The following is a 23,833-nucleotide window of genomic DNA, read 5'->3' as shown; positions in this document are numbered from 1 at the left end:
GGGTGGGGCTGTCCCGGTCCCAATGCGGTGCTGGGTCAGGTTAGTCCGGCCAATGTCTCCATCCCAGTAGAGAACACATCACCGAACCATCTCAATAAGGCTGCAAGTCCAGCTCACTCATCAACCTTTAACCCTCTGTAGCTGAACTCAAACAGTGAAGACAGGTGTTCAGGTACCCCCAGCTCTTCACTCTCCCTGGTCTCCCGTCTGTTCTGTTCTTTGTGTTCCAGTTCTGCAACACTATCCACCAGCTCCAGCATGGCAGCAGCAGTCCCATTTCTGAGCATGAGTGCTTCAGGCGATAGGTTTAGGAGTCTCACTGGTACATGGTTGTCCTGGGTATGTACATGTACAAGAGCACTGGCCATGAGAATCTCACGATTCTCGGCAACTGTCTCTCTATTCTACAGCACACCCCATATTGGCAGCTCACCTCCATCGCTGACAACTTGACACTCCAGTAGCATTTGAGATGAAGGTGGCACAACGACATTCTCAGTAATCTGTACCCAGCAGACTGCAGGCACCTGTGGATACTTCAGCAGAGGGGTATTGTAGTTATCAACAGTGAGACACTCTGCCAGACTAGCTGGCATTTGTTTTCTTGCAAGAAGTCCAGTCCCAGGATGGCATTATCATACCTGCCAAGTAGTATGATTTTAGCGTATTTTGTACGAAAAATTGATGAAAATATGGCCGTACATTTTTATCACCATAAAAAACGGATTTTTATCATTTTGACACGGCAAAAAAAGAGGGCGCTGTGTGAAATCAAAGCTAAAATAGCTAAAGCGGCTGCGAGCAAGACTAAGCCACATGTCACACGGTTCGATCACAAATTCGTCAAGTAGACCGTTCGTGATTGGTGTACGTGATGTACACATGCCCCTGGTAGCGCAAGTATCAACCAATCGGAACGTCGCATACCAAACCGATTGGCATGCATTGTGGAGAGTACGTTCTTGCACCTCCGTGGTTCATATGCATGCAAAAGATTTTCCCTTCTGCCATTCACGTTGTCGGATGATTTCACAGACACAGTAAAGACGATGTTTCCAGACAGCAAAATTGCATCCCAGTTTGCTCGTTGTAGGACAAAAACTACCGCTATTGCACGAACCCTAGGTGAACAGACTAAAGGTGAGTAACTCACATAACTGTTATTTGTTTTAGCATTTGGAATTATCAGAGAATTTTGTGGAAAATTAGGCCTAAAAAAATTGTTGGGTTGGAGTAGGCCTAACAGGTCACTGAAAAATAGGGTAGGTCGGTCACAAATTTTTAAATTTTTTTTTCCAATCTGTTGCAATGCAAACATTTTTAGTATGCATAAACAAATAAAAACAAAAGCCAAAAAATTCTAGGGTCAGCAATAATTTTTAGGGTCGGGCGGTTACAAAAGTTTTTTTAGAAAAAGCCATAAAAACGCTAGGGTCGGAGATATTTTTTTGGGTAGGTCGGAATACGCTAACCCATTGTTGTTTTTTTTAGGCTTTACTTACCATGCATGCAAGTTGTTGGTAATTTTTTTTTTGTGAATTTTAATTCAGTGCCATGCAATGATGCGTAGCTGCAGCCTAGGCCTTTTGGGGCCAACATTTCTATTTCAGTGAATCAATTACAATTAATGCATAAATGCATAATGAATGAATGTTCAAAATGTTGATGGGTTTATAAATCATGTAAAAGCATGAATCAATCTACAGTGACAATTGGAATTCCAGTATATGAAGATGGGATTGTGACATTTCTGTGTCTAGTTTAATGACTTATCAGCAAGATAGCAAGATCCAATTGTCGTTCGCTACTTCAATGAAACAGTGAAAAAAGTTGTGAATGTGTTACTGGAGATCGCCACTACCGAAGAAAGGTCAACAGGGGAGAACAGTTTTCAACTACTCAACAAAGCCTTGCAAGAAAAGTAGATCCCATGGAAGACAACGCATCTGTGATGATGGGCATTCATGCAGGTGAAGCAGCAATTGTGAGGAAGGAGAATCCAGATAGATTGGTTCTTGGATGCCTCTGCCACTGTCTTCACTTACCAGCAGAAAAAGGAGCTTCCACTTTGCCTTTCACTCCAGTTGATGTACTGATCTCCATCTACTATTTTTTGGAGAAGTCATCCAAGCGCCACAAAGAACTGAAAGGAGTGCAGAGCCTGTGTGTGGCACTGCAAATCACAAAATATTGAAACATGTGTGCATCCGATTGCTCTCCCTTGAGAAAGCTTTGAACAGACTGTTGGGACAGGGGCCTGCATTGCTAGAATATTTCAAGCGGGAAGCTGGTCATGGGTCAGCAAAAGAAAGAAAGAGGACGATTCAAATCAACCAAAATAAACACAGAAATCAAAGCAAACCAAAGAGAGTGCAAGCATTACAACAGCATCATGCGCTGGGAAGGGCTCTGCAGTTCACAGTTCACAGAGCAGCAGCAAAGATTTTGCCAGGGCAATCGGTGCCTACACAATCCCCAAGAAGAAACCTACATCAACTCCTGTGGCCAAGAGTACAGCTGCAGTCCCAGGAAAGAAGCAGTTCCCCTCAAGAGAAGAGAAAAGCAAGCAAAACACCACATCAACCACTACCAAACCAACTGGTAATGCAGCCTCAATTCCAAAGTCTGACAAGAGAGAAACCTTAAAAGCTGCAAACATTAATGCAACACTTTTGGATGACTGCAATAAACTTTATTGTTTGTTTTTAAAACAAACATTACCACTCTTCACCCATCTGAATTTAGAACTTCAGAGAGATGAACCAATGATACAAGTGCTTCGTAAGAACTGGTTTTCTCAGAGATGTTATGGTCTGTCAGACTCTCTCACAAACAAAATATCCACCCAAGCCACAGCCAGGCTATGGAAGTGACGTGCACACCAAAATGAACTGTTGCGTAAATGCACGAAAGCAACTGCTGTGAGCAACACCAGGAAATTATAAGGTCCATTGAAGCCTGCACGAGTAAGTATTAAAGTTCAAATATTATGTGGTCACGCAAAGGTACTTGTAAGCTTGTCTTTCCTGTTTGTTTGGGAAAATACACATTTTTTTGAAAAATACACATTTTGGAACCTCCGAATACACTTTTGCGATTCTAAAGGTTGGCAGGTCTGCATTATCACTCACGTGGGTGAAGATGAAACTTTCTGATGCACCAGTGTCAATCAGGAAAATCACAGCCATGTCCATAATCACCCTTCTAACATAGAGTCCCAGTTCATGAGAAGATGTTGGTCATGTTGCAACACTGGGAGGTGGTGGGACTGTCAACACCGTAGGTGGGGCTGCCATTGTTGGCCGTGGGGCTGTCCGCATCTGTGGCGAGGATGCCCACGCGGGTGGCAGGGTTTCCTGCGCCGGCGGTGAGGCTATCTGTCTCAAAGGCGGGACTGCCTGCGCCGGAGGTAAGGCTACCTGTGCCAACGGTGGAACTGCCTGCACCAGCAGGCCAGGCTACCTTCGCTGGCGGCGGGACTGCCTGCACTTTAGGTACACTGGGCCGCTGGACATCTACGGCAGGGCTTCTGGCCCCAAGACTGGCCTTACCTGGTTTAACGGATGCTGATAACGGACGCTGGTCGTTCTTTAGGAGGGGGCACTGGGCCTGGAAATGGTCCAGGCTACCACACTTCCAGCATCCTGGCTTCCAGTCATCGGCCTTCTTTGTTCCCTTGCCACGGCACTGTATTTCCAACAGTTTGCACACCATTGTTGCCACCTTGTCAGTTTGCACAGGCTCCGCAGATTTCACTGCCTTGATCATCCAGCCTTCTCCATCTTGAACCATACTTCAGCCTCCACAACAATCTGTACAGATTCATCAAGCATGGATGGCTTCTCTCGGAGTAGTGCCCGTTTGAGGTCAATGTCATCCAGCGTGTTCTTAAACTGATTAATGATAAATGAATATTGGTATTGACATCACTGTCCTTTTATTAATGAACTTAGGATTTGTTTACATTGGATTTGGGGTTGTTAACACACCTGATAAGTGAGTTTTTTGTTACTACTGTATAATTTATTCATAAGCAAAGAAAATGATAAGTTATAGAATTTCTTGAAGATTAGCTCAGCCTTTTGAGTAAGATTTTGCTGGAATAATATGTGACAAATTAAGGGAATCTTATTGTGAATTTGTTCAATGTGAGCTTCAGAAGTGGGCGCGGCCTACTTGTGTGTGTAGTATTCTGGAAAATGCATGCAGTTTAAAGGTAAAAATAGGGTAAATTTTGTGTGAATCGAGGCTAGTTGGTTGATATTCGTCCAAGAGTAAGCAATTGTACTGCTGATCACTGATGGTTTGATTAGTTTTGGGGAGCAAAAGAGTTATTTAGTAGGCCTTACCTGTTACAGGAAAGGGGAGCTGTTCACAGGAATTCCGGATCGTTGAGATTTTTGTCATAGTGTTAACTATATTTTGAGTTGGGGAGCTGAATCAGAGAGCACTGAATTGAGAACTGGTTTGAGAATGAGTTTTTTACCAAGAAGCTGGGGAGCTTTTGCCTAGGGAGCTGGGGAGCTGGGGAGCTTAAGAACACATTGTCACTGTAAGTCATTCAATCGATTACCTGGAATCCTAGTTGGGGAAGAACTAGAGTTGGTGATCATATGAGAGACTTATTTTGGAGTCAGGCTAGAGAGTCTGGATGCCTTGGAGGACCTTGAAGTGGGCTTGAATGCCTAAAGCTTAAGGGCCGGCGACCATTTAGACCCGGTTTGAAAAGGCCCCCCCTCCCCCCCGGTAAGCTCGCCCTGTTGCAAAAACCCCTTTCATACCAGCCTGGCTACCGGCCTGGGATGCTGGACTGGTTGTTGATCTCGAACTTCTCCATCCTGGGGTCTATTGTTTGCAAGTACTGGTAGGCCTAGGCATTATACCGGGTGGGCTACCGGGGGGGCCTTTTCAAACCGGGTCTAAATGGTCCCCTTCCCTAAGTGAATGGGCCTGGGCCAGAGTTGATGTTTGACATAGGCCTGGGTTCCTAGTGTTGGCCTAGGGCTAACATTAAAGTTTGTATTTGAGAAAGGCCTGGGGCCTATGTGTTTTCTTTTGATTACAGGCAACACTAACCTAAGTCAAGTTTTTATCAATAGCGAGTCTGTGCACTTGAAGATGATAGAGGCTTAAACAATGCCCAGTCATTCATCTATTGATTGATTAGACAAGTTTAAATGATACTTGATTCAATCAGAGACCAGGACAGGTGAGACATGGTTGCTTGAGACCACAGCGTTCAACTTATCTCCCTTCTGTGTTCCCCTCAGCACACTGGAATGTTGAAGAGCTTAGCTTCATTTTTGTCACACTGGATTATTATTGAGGGGAAAAGCAGGACAATTTATAAATAGCTCCAAGGATTGTAAATATAGAATGTAAATAGGAGTGCTGACTTGGTTGGAATTGTGGATTTACAGTTAAAGAATTGTTCTTGATTCGTTCTGAATTGCTGAAGTTCTGACTGCATTTATTTTAGTCTTTTCTCTCTACGCCTGGTTCTATTTTAGAGAAATTTTGTCATATATTTTGACCCAGATCCACATACGCCATCGTGAATTACTAAACTGGAGGGGCCGAACTCCGGAGGTTTAGGCTTTAACTATTCTACCTGGTGGCAGCGCTATCAATGTTTCTTAAAGGAACCCCCATTTGTTTTATCTCTCTCTCTCTTTCTGTTTTCCACCACAATACCCTAGGAGGGCATGTTTAAAATATTAAATCATGCATATTTACGTACATGTATATGCATGAATGCATGCATAAATTTTATAGAATCTGTACATGTGGTAAACCATACAGCAAATTTCAGATACAATGAAAATTTTAACTGGGTCTGTGGATTTGTAACAACTGGAGTCAACTGCAGAGAGCAAGTACATGTAATTACAAATTTAAAATATAAGTTATACAAAAGAGAACACAGATGGGTTTTCTTCTTGAAGATATCAACCACCTGAGCATGACTTTATACATGCACATTCAAAGAAACAGGCATTTCAAAAATCCTGAAAATTCTTCTTCTCATAAAAACACAGAGATGAACTTACCTGAATTCCAGCTGATGTCCAGGTTTTTCAAGTGTCTCAGATTGGGCATCATAGCTTGGGCCACCCCATCTGTCAAGTTCTCCACGCCAGACATGTTGAGAAAGACCAGACCAGTACAGTTCCAAGCTAGGGACATGAGGGTGTTTGCTGGCATGGAGCACTGGCGAAGTGTCAGTGTTTCTAAGGCAGTGCAGTGTTTAGCAATCTCTGCCAGCCCCTGGTCACTGATCTCTTCGCACCAGGAAATTTCTAAAGTCGTGATCTGAAAAGATTAATCATTTAATCCTGCAGCTTCTGGATGCTCAAAATATGTGACTGAATACCCCCAAAAACCAGACTGACATTTGACTGAATACCCCCAAAAACCAGACTGACATTTGACTGAATACCCCCAAAAACCAGACTGACATTTGACTGAATACCCCCAACAACCAGACTGACATTTGACTGAATACCCCCAGAAACCAGACTGACATTTGACAAATACTATCCCCTTCTCAGAATTTTCACACTTCAAAAATCATGTACAGTAAAATATTTGGTCAGCAGAAAGCTTTGTAGTTACAGGCAGGAATTGCACTGTTTGTGTATGTTGGTATCATTTATCAGATAATACCTTGTAACTTTGGCCTGGCTTTGGAATGTTGAGGCAAAGATACTGGTTGCCGAGGTGATAAAGCCAATTGGAGCAAATAGGGCTTGGCCCAATAATGCAAAAATTGAGCTTTTTGTATATGTGAATTCAAAGCTGGAAAAATCACGAATGATCGCATCACTCAAAACTGTTTTCAGAAAGAAACGGACAACTTGAAAAATTGTGTTTTGTGAGGAATATGAAGATGGGGATTGGCAGCTAGAATATGAATGCATGGATAATAACATCAAATCATGCAACTCGGAAAACTGAATGAAAAAAATTTAAAGGATTTTAGATTATACCTTCTCTCCTAGATACTTTGCGATGCGGGCGAGAGTGGAGTCACTGATGTTTGTCTCTGAGAGCTTCAAACTGTGAAGGTTACATGTGTTACCTTGCATGAAGACTGGCATCAAGGCTGCATCTGCAATATAGCACACACCTACAACCAACAGTACATGTGATCAGTTATCTTCCAGTTTGCTCTTTTAATGCCCAAAAGCTCACAGGGTGAAGGAAGGTGAATGCATGTTGATCACTTACCTTGGAGATCAAGTTGTTGTAAATTTCTACATTTGCTAAGCAAGTTTGCCACTCCAAAACTTGTCAGGCTGCTACAGTCGACCTGTTGAACCATGGAGGACAAGGCAACATTATGAAACTTGCTTGCAAGTTTTGAAGAGGTACAAATGTACTAACAATTTTGTGAGTGGGTCAGATAGAGTATGTTTAAAACAAATGCAGGTTTGTCTTAATCCAAACCCTCCTAGATCTTTTAAAATATACAGGTTGTCTGATTTAAATCACCTTAATTTACATCACTAATTTAAATCGTGATTTAAATGAAAATCAATATATTTAATTTTGGGGGTAAAAAGGCAAAAAAGTTTGAATTTCTTTCATACTGATTGGAAATATTTGCAGGTTTTGCACATTTTAAACAGTAAATCCCCCCTCAGTGAGCCTTCCAGTTCCTAGTATTAAAGAAGTATGAGTGCACATGTGTTACACAAAATCTGGGTTGGCAAGACTTTTATGTTCAATTCTGTTCACTTGTTTTGATTTAAATCAACTTTTTGGATTCAGTGAGTGTATTTGATGCAAAGGATTTATAATAATTTATAATTTTACTTCATTTAAATTGCCCACTTCAGAGTTTACTTATAGAGGAAGGACACAGGAGTTAGATCTCTGGCATTTCAAAGTGCTTGGTGAGTATTGCCACCAGTCAGACAAACAATAGTGAACATTCCAAAATTGCCTGATAACTGCCTGCAGCTCAGCCATACAATTGCAAGTGGGACCAGTAATATCCTAGCAATAGTTTGTGTGTTTTGTTTGCAATTAACTACAACTTATCACCATGACCAGGAAATCGAGAGCAAAGAATTATTAGATCTACTTTTGCCATCATGAATAAACTTTTACTTTGATACGCTGTTCTGTTATCCATGCAATGTTGGTAATTTTATTTTGTCTCTCCAAAACATCAGTTTTCAAAGGCTAAGACTGGCCAACAACATGTTGACCACCATTGGACAGTTAAGTTCATAAAAAACAAAAGTGCTATTTCATCATACGAAGTGCTGAAGAGATCTCATGAAATACCTTTTTGTGTAAATGCTGTAATAAAAATGATTTAAAAAAATACAATATCTTATAAACAACTTGGCTATTCATTCCTAAAATAACTCCAGAAGAAAGCGTTCGATAAGGGCAATGACTCCACATGAACACTAAGGGCGCACAGCCTAATACAAGCAACTGTGCAAGTATTAAATTTGATACTGTTGTCAGATCATGCCAAGCACCAACACCATCGATAGCATGAATATTCATCTTCCTATACTGCAGTGCACTACATTTTAAGGATGTAGATTACCGGCGAAAAATTGCGGCCATGATTATAGGGTACAAAAGGGGTTTATGGTTGTGAAACAGGTGGTGTGTAGTAAGCATTCACTGCACTCAGGCTGTGGATGTACTGGACATGCCAGAAAGCAGTAATTGGCCAGATGTTATAGCCTGGGCAGTTCAAACTCCTTCTGTGTCCTTCCTCTATGGTTTAACATGGTAACGTGTCAGTGTACATCAACCCTTTACATGTACATGTACATCTCTACAAGTATATATGTATTTTATTGAGATTAGCAACGTTAGTCATTATAGTGTTACAGCTAAAACCACTAAATTCACACCCTTAATAAAGTGATTTTTAATCAAGCCTAAATCATTGCTCAGTGAAGTTGGATTTCAAATAAAATGAGACTGCTTTTTGCACATTGAGCAAGGTAAAATACCAGCATTTTTTACCTACGTATGTAGCATGCAAAATAAATGCATGTACCGTTGTTCACGGCATGTTCCTCACTCATTAGTCATTTGACACATACCCTTTTATGGAATTCTTGTGAACTCTACTTTTGTCTAAACTTAGAGTTCGGTTTAAAACCTGGTATGCACTTTATCCTTAGTGTATGTGCATGTACTTGTCTCTGAAGGACGTGTCTTCTGTGATGGTACATGTACTGGTAGGTGTTTTACTACATGCATTCCACCAAGGCTAAGTAATGGTGGTCTGTGAATTTAATCAAATTATTTGATTTAAATTTCTTAATTTAAATCAAACTTTGTTAAATTTTGTCACAAAACAAATAAAAGAAACCTATAACACATGCAGTTAATTTGCTTGCTTTTGAATAGACATTTGACCCAATTTGTCTCACATTTTTATAAAAATCAAAAAAATCCGATATGAATAAAAAAAATCTGATTTAAATTTCAAAATCCAATTTTTAATTTTTTTTCAAATAAAAAAAACCCAATCTGGAAAATCTATCTAGAAGTTTTATTAGATTTTGTAAGATTGATGACGGTACTTTGCAACTAAAACATGCTTCATTAACCTGTGCCAAAGAAAATGATCTGGCAGAACTATTCATTCAGAGGTGTGGAATGACAATTGCCCGTTTACATGTACCTGCGAATATACACTGCTGTAAAAGTACATGAACTTGAAAGTGTTCTCACCAGGCAAAGAGATCGTAGCTCAGCTCCTCCAGCAGCAATTATCTCAAGCATGGTATCGCTCAGTTCCTTCCAACAAATGGTCAGCTTTCGGAGCTGCGTATTTGCCACAAAGAACTCCTTCAGACATGTCATGACCAAGGTTGCATCAAAGTCGATGATGCTCATATCCAGGGCTGTTAGGCACGGTGTGTACAGGCGATGCCATGGGCATACTGCAGCCTTTTTCTCATCCAGGGTTTCTCCAGTTGCAAGGGTACAAGTATCTTGCAAGACCTTTAGATCATTCTCATTGACTGAATCTGCTGGTCTTGTTTTACAAGCATCATCTGGAAAACTGGCAGTGGGTAAAGAATCCCTGTTGAAGGAATATTCAATACTGGACTTTGACAGTCTTTGATTTCTTGCAGCTTCTAAATCTGAGATGTAACACTCACTATTATTGCCTAACTTTGGCCAAGTTAATGTATATAAGCTATCTGTTGGCTGGACAGGCACTGAATTGCTTGGGCAATCCTCAGGCATTGATCCTAATATAGCATTTTTGGCCCCCTCATTCACTAAACCTGTTTCACCTGCACTGTCCTCCAAATCACCCAGTCTTTCTCCTTTCTCATAGTATGATCCTCGTAGTGTCTTACAATGAAGACACTGCTCTTCCAATTCAATTTGTGCACTTCCTCTGACCAGAAGACCAGCCTTTTGAGGTGATGTTTTACTATGTTCAAATTTTGCAGCATCATTCCAGCCCAATCTTTGCTGTTCAAGAGAGTGTGAGCAAAGTTGTGAATCTCTTTCATGCCTCAACCTCTGACAAGAGTATTCAATGACACTTTTCACAAAATGTCCAATTTCAGAATCTGGTCCATGTGCATCTCTAGTGCCACCAAGATTTAAACCATTTCTGCCATAATCCTGTTGCTGAACTGACTCGTCTGTCATCTCCCCTACATTCCCTCCTAAACCATCCTGTACATGTAGGATCTTTTTATTCTGGCTGCCTTCAAAGCTGCCTTTTTGATTCTCATTATCCGTCTTATTACTGGTTATTCTCTGGACCTCAAGACTCCCACTTCTGTCCCCTTGATTTTCCTGTATTTTCAGTGCTATTTCTTTGAGGTCAAACCCTTGTCTCTCAAATCCCCAAGCTTTGTCACAATTTGCCTGTATTTTTTCCCCAGTATGAGCTGACAATTCCTTTTCTTGCACTCTCTGATCTTCCTCATCCATCTCCTCGTCATCTTCCTCATCTTCAGGTGTCACTTTTTCTTCCTCTATTCTCTGAAAATTCTCCAGACATCCTGCTCCAGCCTCTCTCATCTTCTCCTGTTTTTCTGCTGCCAGTACTCCAACATCCTCTACCATAGTAGCAATGTCACCATCATCGTGCACATCCCCTTTTTCTAGCACCTTCCTTCCCTCTGCCTCCCTAATCTCTTGATGCCTCTGACTTCCCTCTTCTTGGAGATTCTTGAGTCTTTCCTGAAGCAGCCGGAACTCTGTTATCAGCTGACACAATGTCTCTCCTTTTGAGGAATCCTTATCTAGATTGGCTTTGTTTGCCTCTGCTGCCAACTGTACTGCTGTTGAGAGGCTGTAGCCAGACAGAAACCACAGTATCGTGCAATCCATCTGGAAGAAAAAAAGAACATTGAAGTAGAATATGTAAATATTCATGTATTCATACGGAAATAACTGTTCAAATATGATACTCTTATTATTAGCTTAATCAGGGTTCCAGCTGGCAAATTTCAAACAGCTCCCAAAGCTTTAGCAGAATACATATTTTTGTAGCCACATACTTTCTTAATAAGGAGCTGGATACATTTATTTTTACTCACCAATTGCTAAGGATGACAACCAAACTTTGTAACAAAGTTTGTAAATGAATGTTATCATCACTTGGCAACTCTGACAAATAACTGCTGGAGCCCTGCTTAAGTAATTTACAATATAAGATATTCACAATTAAAGCTCAGAGGAAAAAACACAATATCTGATATCAAACCATAAGTAAAACACAAGTTTGTTTGTTTTTTATAAATGATAGTGCTGTGCTGAGGACAGGAATATCATCTTTTAAGCTAAAGCCTTCTGTCTTCAATAGAAAGAGGAGCAGCAGTATCACATAAGAAAATAAAACATTTGGACTTGAATATGACCTACCCGTGTAGCAGCCACATTCAGGTTCCTTAACCTTGGCCCACACAGCTCAGTCAGATGGCGGATGCAGGTACTCGTCAGCTGCTGGTTCCCTGATAAATCCACACTCTTAAGATTGCAACCCCAACTGGCTGGGAAGGTAGAAAACAAACAAGGAGCAAAAAGGCATAACGGTGCATTCACAAAAACTCCATTAGAATTTTTACCACTGACCCACTTAAAACCATACAAAATTCTCAATGTCCGGAAAGACAGTGGCGATGGGCATCAAGCCACATCAAGAAACTGTGGCCAGGTTACATATGTTCCTGAATTCCGAAAATCCTCCAAAGCCTTCTGATGATTTTTGAAGCATCTGGTAAAGTGGAAAATCGGGACAAAAATCCACATGTACATGTACATGTTGCTGTTTTCATGGAGAAACACACACATGGATTTTGAAGAAAACAGTACTTCAAGATAAACGCATGAGAAGTTTCTTCAATTTTAAAACAGCAGAAAGTACTACTTTGTAACAACTTCATGTAATAAGGAAACCTTTGTTTGAATGATGAACCCAGTAATCAGAATGAACATAGCAGTTGATTAGCAGAAATTAATTGGCAAAGATGCTTGTCCTTTCATGAAAATGAAAATTCACATTTTCCAACATTCTGACCTTTCTGTTCAATGTGTTTTCCTATAGGGTGCATGCATACTTATGCATGTGTGGCCGTTGGTTATGCGAACTTAAATGAAGGGATGAATGTAACCAAACAAACAGAATGAAAGAAATGCAGACATCTAGTCTGATATGTGGAACTAAATTTAACAAAATATAATCACTTGTACTCCTCCTTTTACACACTTGGGTTGGCTGCCAGTGCAAACCAATAATGTAAAGAAGTACTTAAGACCGATTCAAATTAATTCCTTGTCTATCATCACTCAAAGTTATATTTTTCGGCTGGGAGAACCTTTGATATTAGATATTTCAAATGTAAAAAATACCTTTCTTGCACAGTATTTTAATACTTGAGTGTTCCATAAATCAGCATGATCAAATCAATTGGTCATGGTTGAGGGCAAGACTACAGAATTTAAAAAAACACAGGACCATTTTAGTGGTGCAGACACATCTGCAAGGTTGAACAGCACCGGAAATTTGTGAAAAAAATTGGAAATATCCAAAAATTCACGATGGTAGGGAAAACTGGGTCAGGGCAGTGATGATAAACAAGGAATTAATTGTAAGTGGCCTAACATAACAATGAATATCACATATTCCCTCCACATATTAAAGACGATTCACACCATTTTCAAATTAATCTTAACATACATAACGGTAATTCCAGAAAAGAGCCGTCCAAAAGTGTGACATTTTTATGTCCCTGTTACATCTCAACTGTTATATGACATGGAAATATCACCGGAATTGATTTCAAACTATTACTATTTGTTTAGCAGGTATTTTGCATAAATTCATCACTCTTGGAAAATAATATGTCAGATGTGACAGGGACACAAAAATTGGACCCCTAATTTCTGAAATTACCCACATATCTTCGGTATCTGGTCAACCGTAGTCTATTCTCAAACACAAAATATTAATTTACTTCCGGTGATTATTTGCAAAACAAACCTAATTATATGTTATAAGGGTCTACAGCTCGAGATCAGACTAATTTTTTCTTTCATGCTAGACACATAAGTAATTTAGCTTAGTTAAATTTCATTAGAATTTTCTGTTATTTTGTCAAACCCAGTGAAGTTTATTCACAATTAATTGAATTTATTAGCTTTTGCCTGCTGAACTTGTGGATTCACCACTGCAAGCATTTTAATGCCTTTATTACACAACTTAATCTTGCATCCAATTTGGCTTTTGTCTCTGCCTTTCACTGTGTCTCACCTGATGTTTTCCCTTCAAGTTTTGAGTTTGTAGGCCAGATACATGTACATGTATTTGTAAGTGTTGACTTTTTTGCATGCCCAAACATAAGTCAATTCTATTTCTAACACCAACAGAGTAGTTTCTTTCAGCAGTAGACAATGTGTGGCTGGCGCATTTAACTGTGGCTTCTTGACCATTTTTCACTTGTGTGAGTACTGCGCCTAAGTCATATGCTGATAGTCTGTAGTTTCTTTCAGCAGTAGACAATGTGCGGCTGGCGCATTTAACTGTGGCTTCTTGACCATTTTTCACTTGTGTGAGTACTGCGCCTAAGTCATATGCTGATAGCCTGTAGTTTCTTTCAGCAGTAGACAATGTGTGGCTGGCGCATTTAACTGTGGCTTCTTGACCATTTTTCACTTGTGTAAGTACTACGCCTAAGTCATATGCTGATAGTCTGTAGTTTCTTTCAGCAGTAGACAATGTGTGCGGCTGGTGCATTTAACTGTGGCTTCTTGACCATTTTTCACTTGTGTGAGTACTGCGCCTAAGTCATATGCTGATAGTCTGTAGTTTCTTTCAGCAGTAGACAATGTGTGGCTGGCGCATTTAACTGTGGCTTCTTGACCATTTTTCACTTGTGTGAGTACTGCGCCTAAGTCATATGCTGATAGTCTGTAGTTTCTTTCAGCAGTAGACAATGTGTGCGGCTGGCGCATTTAACTGTGGCTTCTTGACCATTTTTCACTTGTGTGAGTACTGCGCCTAAGTCATATGCTGATAGCCTGTAGTTTCTTTCAGCAGTAGACAATGTGTGGCTGGTGCATTTAACTGTGGCTTCTTGACCATTTTTCACTTGTGTGAGTACTGCGCCTAAGTCATATGCTGATAGCCTGTAGTTTCTTTCAGCAGTAGACAATGTGTGGCTGGCGCATTTAACTGTGGCTTCTTGACCATTTTTCACTTGTGTGAGTACTGCGCCTAAGTCATATGCTGATAGTCTGTAGTTTCTTTCAGCAGTAGACAATGTGTGGCTGGCGCATTTAACTGTGGCTTCTTGACCATTTTTCACTTGTGTGAGTACTGCGCCTAAGTCATATGCTGATAGTCTGTAGTTTCTTTCAGCAGTAGACAATGTGTGCGGCTGGCGCATTTAACTGTGGCTTCTTGACCATTTTTCACTTGTGTGAGTACTGCGCCTAAGTCATATGCTGATAGCCTGTAGTTTCTTTCAGCAGTAGACAATGTGCGGCTGGCGCATTTAACTGTGGCTTCTTGACCATTTTTCACTTGTGTGAGTACTGCGCCTAAGTCATATGCTGATAGTCTGTAGTTTCTTTCAGCAGTAGACAATGTGTGGCTGGCGCATTTAACTGTGGCTTCTTGACCATTTTTCACTTGTGTGAGTACTGCGCCTAAGTCATATGCTGATAGCCTGTAGTTTCTTTCAGCAGTAGACAATGTGCGGCTGGCGCATTTAACTGTGACTTCTTGACCATTTTTCACTTGTGTGAGTACTGCGCCTAAGTCATATGCTGATAGCCTGTAGTTTCTTTCAGCAGTAGACAATGTGCGGCTGGCGCATTTAACTGTGGCTTCTTGACCATTTTTCACTTGTGTGAGTACTGCACCTAAGTCATATGCTCTATTTTCAGGATGATATCTGCATCTGGATCAAACATGGAAAGTGTGGGACTGCTCGCAATCTTGCTTTTCAACACTTCAACGCTTTGTTGGGCTTCTTCAATGCAAACAAATATTGGTCATTACGCAATAGTGCTCTTAAAGATTCTACCATGGTGGCAAATTGAGGTATGTACATGTATGTTGAGAAATACACTGGAAAGCCTAGAACTGACCTGAGACTTTTTAGTCATGGTGCACTGGAGCATTTGTGATGGCTCTGTATTTGTCATTAACCTGAATATCAGTTGAATGTACAGTATGGCCTAAGAATTTTAAACTCAATCTTAAGAACAAAATTTGTTCTTCAGTTTAACACCACACATTTATTGTTTTTCAAAAACTGCTGCAAGTTTGCATCATGCTTGGCTTGATCTTTACCATAGATGATCAAATTGTCTTGGTAACTCTGCATATCCATAACTCTAAAAGAGCCTGGGGGAATCTCCCCACCTCAACATTTTTCCTGGCGGTCATTTTGAAATCAATTTGTGAAAATTGTACATACCAAAAATGTATGCTTTTCTACTGCAGTGCTTACACATGTAGCCTTGAATTTCAGATGACCGTCACAACAAAACTGTAAAAAATCTAATTGAGTCCAAACTAAACATTTGTGGCAATAAGGGAGCAATACATGTATGACAAATTTTTAAAAGTCAAGAGAGGCACAGCCAAGTTCTGGGGAACCCCCCCAGCTGTGGGATAGTTCAAAATAACATCTGTTAGGGCATGTTAGGTCATCCCTTTTTGGAACCCTGAAGGTGCGGATGATATTAAGCCAGAACATACCCTTTTGTACAGGAACCTTCATGCTTAATAAACGTAGTCAGGCTTCTAGAATCTTTATGCAATAATAATGGGTGATATGCAAGTTGCAAATCTAATACTGATGTATTTCTCAACTCACTGAAAATTTCATCAATCTTTTGAAGTGGGTATTTATCAGGTATTATTACCTCATTTACATGTACTGTCTAAAGTCAACACAGAGTCGCAGTTTCCTCCCCCACGTGGTGTGGGTCAGGTCTACTAGAGATACTTACCCCTGCCCGGCCTACATATGCAAATTTTCCATGTGTCTATTACAATTTGCTGGAAAGACTTGATTACGCATACTGCCCCTTGACCCTCCACAATGCACTGCGGTCCTGCCACCATGTTTGTCCTTCTTTCGAAGCAGTGAATATCACTGGGGCCAAAGTGGGGAAGGAAGGGCTGGGCAGAGGTAAGTATCACTAGGAGACCCGACCCACACAACGTGGGGGAGGAGTCTCCTGCATTCACATACCCCTGCCCAGCCTACATATGCAGAGTGGCACTGTACCCTGGAGGTGGGTCGGCAATGGGAAAGTAATAACTAGAAGAAGCATACGGTGGGTGTCACAAGAGTGGGTACTCACCAGACGAAACTCATAAGTCAAACTATCCACAGCCCTGTCTGGAACAGCACTGGACGTTGCCTGGACCGCTGAACATAGGGTCGCTCTACCATGGGCTGTTTCGCTCCACAGAACATCTTTCAGGTAGCAATCTTTGAAGGTAGAGGGAGATTTCCAACAAGCCGCCTGGCAGGTTTCCGCAAGGGGAATCCCTCTGAAGTACGACCAGGACGCAGAGGCGACCCAAACATCGTGGGCCCCTGATGTCAGTCCAGGTCATCTCATTATGCTGTGCTGGCCAGTCTCGGTTAGCAAAGATGATAGCGGAGACCGTCCCTCAGGCAATAGTGTCCCTTGACGCTGGGTGAAAGGGTTTCATCGTGGTGACGGAAAGTTGGGAATCAGATTCCTGGCGAAGTTTGGCTCTGGCAAGATACTACTTGAGAGTCCGAACTGAACATAATTTCTTTTGACCCCGGGCCGCCATGGACGCAGCGTCTGCAGAAAGGCCCAACGCTCTGAAGGATTATTGGACAAACACGTCAAGTGAAGACCCTCCGGTGCTGGGCCGAGGATACCCGACTTGGGCTGACAAAGGATATCCTCCCTGACTGGAAGGACCAGCGGCTGTTGCACCAGAAGTCTTGTCAGTCTTGGAAATCACAGTTGGCAAGGCCAGAACGAGGCAATGAGGAGGATCTGACATGGCTCCCATTCTATCTAGGACAGGAACAGCGGGATGAGAGAGACTGGAGGAAAGGCGTACGCCAGAAGGCCTGACCAGTTGATCTGTAAGGCGTCTGTTGTCCATGCCTGCAGGTGAGGGAACCAGGGGCAGAACGTCGGGAAATGGATATTGTTGGCAGATGCAAAGAGGTCAATATGAGAATGCTTGATCTTCACGAAAATCTGGCCGACCACGTTCAGATGAAGAGTCCACTGTCAGTTGGACAGCACCTCGAGAGGGTGGTCCCTTGATCATTCATCCACATGAAGAGCGGCCACGCAAAGGCACAGCATTGAGGAGAGCGAGTGCCGCCCTGGCAATTTATGTATGCAACTGCCGCGGAGTTGTTGCTCTTGACTCGAACAGAATGACCAACTAAATGTTGTCGGAAGTGGCAAAGAGCGTTGAACACTGCTTGGAGTTCTAACTTGTTGATGTATTTGTCCTAAGAGGCGATGTCCCAGATCCCGGAGGCATAGAGTGGAGGAAGAGAGGCCCCATCTGAATAGCTACACATCCGTCGTCACAGTCATGTTCTGACCTGGAGATACAAAAGGAACGCTGACCGACAAGTGTTCGGTGACCATCCACCACCGAAGGTGATTGTGTAGGAAGGCCAGCCCACATGTAAAAAGACGCTAAAGTATTCATCAAGAAATGAATGATGAGCACTGTTACATTGTACTAGGTTCAAAGTGGCCATTTGTATCTTTGAGTTGAAGGACTACGGCCATATCATTACATGCATGGAGAATTAAGGTCATTCGTGCACTGCAAGAATAGAGAAACTGTACTTAAGGAGTGTCCAAAGATGGAAGATCACTCCAAAACTTAAGTAGCCAAATATCCTACTTCATTTTACATCTAAGCATTAAAACATTTCCATTTATTCACGGGAACAAAGAGCGCGAGCGGTTAAATGGTGAATTTGACAAATACTTGCCAAGCCCGCCTCTTCATTTCGAATTACGGGGGACGCAGTCGGAAAGGCAAGCATGGCAAACCATTAACAAAAGTGAGTACGGACAGTAGGCACACTTTTGCCAGACCTCGTAACAGTCACAGTAAATGTACATATACATACATTTTGGACGTGCTCACTACAGAGGAACTTGTGTCCGGAACGTAATGTGGGGCATGGCCAGGCCGAGCGGAAAAATATATGAAGAGCCGTGAATTATTAGATGAAAGGGGTGTGTACAGTTCATGACAACGTGAAGTTCGGTGAATTAGGATGCCCAAGGCATGGAGACTGAACTGAATGGTGTGATCACTGGTCAGGGATAGAGGGGAACCTGTAAGGAGACTACGGTTGATAGGTACACACCTGAGTGCCTCCAATGACATCCGAAGGCTCGATGGGACAATGAGTCTGCGAGTAGGGCATTGACATCTACGACAGGCATTAATGAGCAAAAGAGCGATGGTCAGAATAAAACACACATGGTAGGCTGATCGTATTGTGTTTTATTCACAGGGACAGCTCCAGGAAATGGTGGCACTTCACCCGGTTAGCATATATCTCTGTTTTCCACCTAGTTGTGTTTTATTCACAGGGACAGCTCCAGGAAATGGTGGCACTTCACCCGGTTAGCATATATCTCTGTTTTCCACCTAGTTGGCCCCCGGTAGGGGAGTCTCGGGTGCTAGCCGGCGGTCTGATGTGTAGAGTAGCAATGAGTAATGTAGCGTAGTGGGTTCGAACCGCAGTCAGGGTTTAGCATGCATGACCCAGACTCACATTCACCTAATGACATAAGGTGGCCCATAGAGTGTACATATAGTTCCTGCATGCCTTGATCAAGGCAGAGGTGCACGCCTGAATGGGAAACATCACCAGCTGTACCTAATACGGGAAAGCAGACACCCCAAGGCCTAGCATGTTCACAGGTTGGAGCTAGATGTGAGTCATAAGTAGAATCCGGATAAGTTGAAGAATTATTATTGAATGAATTTATTGAGTGCAAATTCAATTTTTAAAAAATAAAAAGAATGGGCCCTGTCATGTATTAGACAGACTGACGGAGCTAGATGTGAGGCCGAAGATAAAACTGGATGTGAAGCCGTATGCAAAGCTGGAACCAGATGTGAAGTCAGAAGTGGAGCTGGCTACAAATCCGGTTGAGGATCCAAAAGGAGATCCACACACAGGGAATCTGGGTCAGTTGTCGGGGAGTGGAGATTTATTTGAGGCGGCTGGCTAAAGAGGGTAACGTCTCCGAGAGAGCAGACTGCTGTCATAAAAACCGATGAAGAAATATCTTGCTTAGGTGTAAAGCGAGATTTCTTGCATTTGGACCTGCAGAAGACGATGAGTGTTTACGCTTCTTATGTGCGGGTGATCCGGCTGTAGAACCGAAGGAAGAACCTAAAAACCTGGTCTGGAATGCAGGTCATGAAAGGTCAAAGTGGGTAGCCCGAGCCAGTAGCCAGAAGCCACAGCGATGAGTGGTGTTCGAAAACCATGGCTATGATGCAATTCTGAAGCCCGAAAAGTGGTCGGTGAAGAGCCAGAACAGTTAGGTGGTGCCTCTGAGTGGGCCACTCCTGGGACAATGGGGTGTCAAGCCTGAGTGAACCATTGTGGAGTTTGTCTGACTAGTATAGTTCATGGCATATGGCGGTCGTTGTAGCTGGCCCAGGAGGCATGGGGCCATCCCGGTGTGTAAACTGGTGGGCCATACCAATGAAAAGACGTCTTCCACGGTAGGTGCTGGTAGTAGAGAGACTGCCAGAAGACTTCAGAGCACGAGAACTGGGGGTGAATGTCGGACGGCCAGACCTGGCTAGTGGGGGAGTAAGTTTACTCTGCCCTGAGTGCAGCACCACTCTGCACTAACACTGACTGCGAAGCGGTGGTGATAGTGGAATCCAAGTGTTAGCCCAGTCCATGAAGTGCTGCATGGCTAACCTTAACTGAGCTGGGATCAGTCCTGCTATCGCTACTGACTTGCCCTTTGCGGAAGCAGTGGAGCATGGCGAATCCGCTGTGGAGCCTGTTGCCCGCTTGAAGCGGGTTGACTGGCCCGATTTCCGAGCGGATAAAGCACGGCGAGCAGAAGCCGATGAGGGACCCGGGGCAGATGGGGGGCCGTCACCCCACCAGCCCGCTGGGCCATCAGCAGGCAGGATTGCTCAGGAATGTGGTAGGTAGCAATACTGGGCACCCGCAGCATAGAGCAAAAAGGAACAGTTTGATATGCTCTGGTCAAGGGGGTCCCTGTTCAGTTGCGGCACTGCACAGTGATCAAGGGTAGTGTTGCAGCACAGCATGCTCAACCCAATCGGTAGATATGTGGAGTGGACATCAATGATCAAGGGTAGTGTTGCAGCACAGCATGCTCAACCTGATCGGTAGATATGTGGAGTGGACATCAATGATCAAGGGTAGTGTTGCAGCACAGCATGCTCAACCTGATCGGTAGATATGTGGAGTGGACATCAATGATCAAGGGAAGTGTTGGAGCACAGCATGCTCAACCCGATCGGTAGATATGTGGAGTGGACATCAATGGTCAAGGGTAGTGTTGCAGCACAGCATGCTCAACCCAATCTATAGTATGCAGGGTGGATGTCAGCTAAGCCTGACCGGTATGTACACGGAGTAGTCATCAGTGATTAAGGGTAGTGTTGTAGCAAAGCTCACTAAACCCAGGCCCATTCATCCCACTGGGTCTTTCCCCGACACGGCCGTTAATCTCCGATAATGCAAACCGCACCACAAAGGAGCGGGGCAGCTCACCAGGTCCCACTCCAGAACCAGACCCATACAGCATTTGGCCGTTATTGTTCAAATGCATGCACCACATTGAGAACAAAGGGCTGTCTGCTAGCCCCGTTCAACGGCCATACACAGCACAATCCAATGATAGGTCACACCCAAACCTGTAGATAATGCATAGAAAAAGGGGCTGAAAAGAACAACAAAAATACAAAATATAAAAATAAGCACTCTTACCGATAGATAAGAAAACACTCTTTATTCGTACTCAAGAATCAAGTCAATTCACAAACGCAAAAGGTTACGGAACTCAAAACTCTGAAAATGCCATAAAGACACGTCCGTAAACGAAAGGCCCTGAGAAAAGAAGGACGAACATGGTGGCAGGACCGCAGTGCATTGTGGAGGGTCAAGGGGCAGTATGCATAATCAAGTCTTTTCAGCGAATTGTAATAGGCGCATGGGAAATTTGCATATGTAGGCTGGGCAGGGGTATGTGAACGCAGGAGACCAACACATTTTCGAAATGAGAAGAGACTGAAAACACAATATGACTAGACTAAGAATTACAGGAGATGGTATCAGGGAGCTACTGGTAAAGTAAATACATGTATATCTGCATAAATACTGGTTTAAGGATTGACAGGTTAATGTATTCATTATTTGCATCCATTGTCATGCTTTCTACATGTGCACATTTATTTCTCTCTTTATGCAAAATCACAGATAAATACACATTGGAGATAATCTGACCTGCATCTCGTGTTCCAGTCCTCTCTTCAAGTAGGCCCTGTGTCTCAGTCAATGCAAAGACGTTGTCGGTGACCTCTGGACAGATGGATATGTTTAAGTGGCTCAGATTTGGGAGTCCTCTCAAAAGTTTCTGTCATATAAAATGAACTTCTGTTGATATATTGATCAGAAACAAAATTTATTTGAAGTGATCCCCCTCAACCACCTCAGACTTTCATCCTAATATTCAAAGCAGATATTACTGGAGAGAACATACAACTTTTTTTCTTACCTGCACAAATTCATTAGAAACTCCACGGCATTCTTCCACAGAGACAGAGACCAGCTGTGGAGCATTTTGGGTGATGACATCACATAACAACAAGGGTAGTGCCAGGTTACAACTGTCCAGAATCAACGCCTGAAGACTGCTACAGCTGAGAGAAAAGTATCAATTTATGCCAATAATACTGCAAAATACATGTACATCTGCAGTTTGTATGCAACTACTGCAGATGAACCAGTTGCAAGTGGAAACATGAAGAAAATCAACCATGTGGAATTCAAGGATTCTCAGTGAAGTCTGAGAGAAACTGGAATAGTCTGATATTGTAAAATACCATGGAAGCCACATTCTTTTCCATAGCCCAAAAATTTCCATAGCCTAAGTAAAGGCCTGAAATTAGTCCAATAATTTAAATGGAAAGCGTGAAATCCGGCTTTAGCTTGAAAACTGGCAACCCTAAAATATCCTAAAGGGAGCTCTCACAAGTGAAATCCAGCAACTGACCCCTGGATGAGAGTACCTACATATAGCTTTCCATTTCAGAATATTGTACTGGTAAGTACAAGCAAAACATTTATTCAGATACGTGTACATTGTACAACATGTATACAAAGACTTAAGAATGACAAGGGATTACCTTTGAAGAGTCTTTTTCAGGTACCTGAACTCCATCTGTGAATCTTCCTCAATCAGACAGCACTGCTTGAGGTTCAGCACCTTCAAGTGGGGTGGAGCCAGTACAGGCAGAAGGAAGGCTGGAAGACGTCCAGGATAGCTATCAACAAAGAGCTCCAGCAGATCCTTACTGACTGCTGTGTACAGATTCATGTTGAGTTTTGTGATCAGATCTTGGGCCTTGGTCTTGCATTCTTCTGAATGACGCTCATTATGATCAAGCAGAGTACGGACCACAACAGCTGATGCCATGTGATGTAGAGGCACTACAGACGACATCCTACAAGTAGTAGCACTGAGATTTCAACTCATGGAGATGATCATTATGATCAAGCAGAGTACGGACCACAACAGCTGATGCCATGTGATACAGAGGCACTACAGACGACATCCTACAAGTAGTAGCACTGAGATTTCAACTCATGGAGATGAAAAACACTGCAATCATAAACAAAAAGTACACTATTATGAATGGCAGTGGGGCTAACAAAAGTCACATTTATGAATGGGAAAATGTTCAACGATACATGAAGGATGTTTTTTGCTATTAACAAAATAAGATTACTTTTAAGCAAGGAAGTGAATGTTTGTTCAGCTTATGGACTTAATGATTGAACAAGAGGGGCCACTTTGACCTGTTCATATGTTTTACAAGAGATGTTACTGTATTTGTGTAACTGCATATTGCAGAAACCAATTTTAGCATTTACCCAAGGGAGAGACAGGATGCACACCTGGGTGTTACACTAAGTGAGGCTTGTTGTCAAGGAATTGTTAAACCTTCACCCAACAAGGTTCTCGTCAGAATCTTCCAGTCTGGGTTTTTCAGTTGGTCTGTGTTGGAAAAGGGTAATTCTCTGTTGGAATAGGGTAATTT

At 42.4% G+C, this 23,833-nt stretch overlaps 1 protein-coding gene across 13 annotated transcripts in view; it reads right to left on the bottom strand.

The window, feature by feature from the left end:
- LOC110987806 (uncharacterized) overlaps positions 1–23,833 on the bottom strand; it is a 44,926-nt gene that overhangs the window by 8,525 nt on the left and 12,568 nt on the right. For 4 of the 13 annotated variants that reach the window (XM_022250908.2, XM_022250899.2, XM_022250902.2 and 1 more), the window contains 9 exons: positions 23,667–23,790; positions 22,919–23,394; positions 22,288–22,432; positions 22,017–22,146; positions 11,881–12,008; positions 9,718–11,346; positions 7,231–7,312; positions 6,990–7,129; positions 6,051–6,312 (listed from right to left, as the gene is read on the bottom strand). In XM_022250908.2, the coding sequence (XP_022106600.2) occupies positions 6,051–6,312; positions 6,990–7,129; positions 7,231–7,312; positions 9,718–11,346; positions 11,881–12,008; positions 22,017–22,146; positions 22,288–22,432; positions 22,919–23,235 (2,833 nt within the window). In that variant the 5' untranslated portion in view covers positions 23,236–23,394; positions 23,667–23,790. The other 9 variants (XM_022250901.2, XM_087140428.1, XM_087140429.1 and 6 more) reach the window with 6 other exon arrangements.

This window comes from Acanthaster planci, linkage group LG08 (assembly GCF_054643075.1).
Source record: "Acanthaster planci isolate LZ-2023a linkage group LG08, COTS_SCS, whole genome shotgun sequence".
NCBI classification, from domain to species: Eukaryota; Metazoa; Echinodermata; class Asteroidea; order Valvatida; family Acanthasteridae; genus Acanthaster; species Acanthaster planci.
This window is presented reverse-complemented; position numbering and strand designations above follow the sequence as displayed.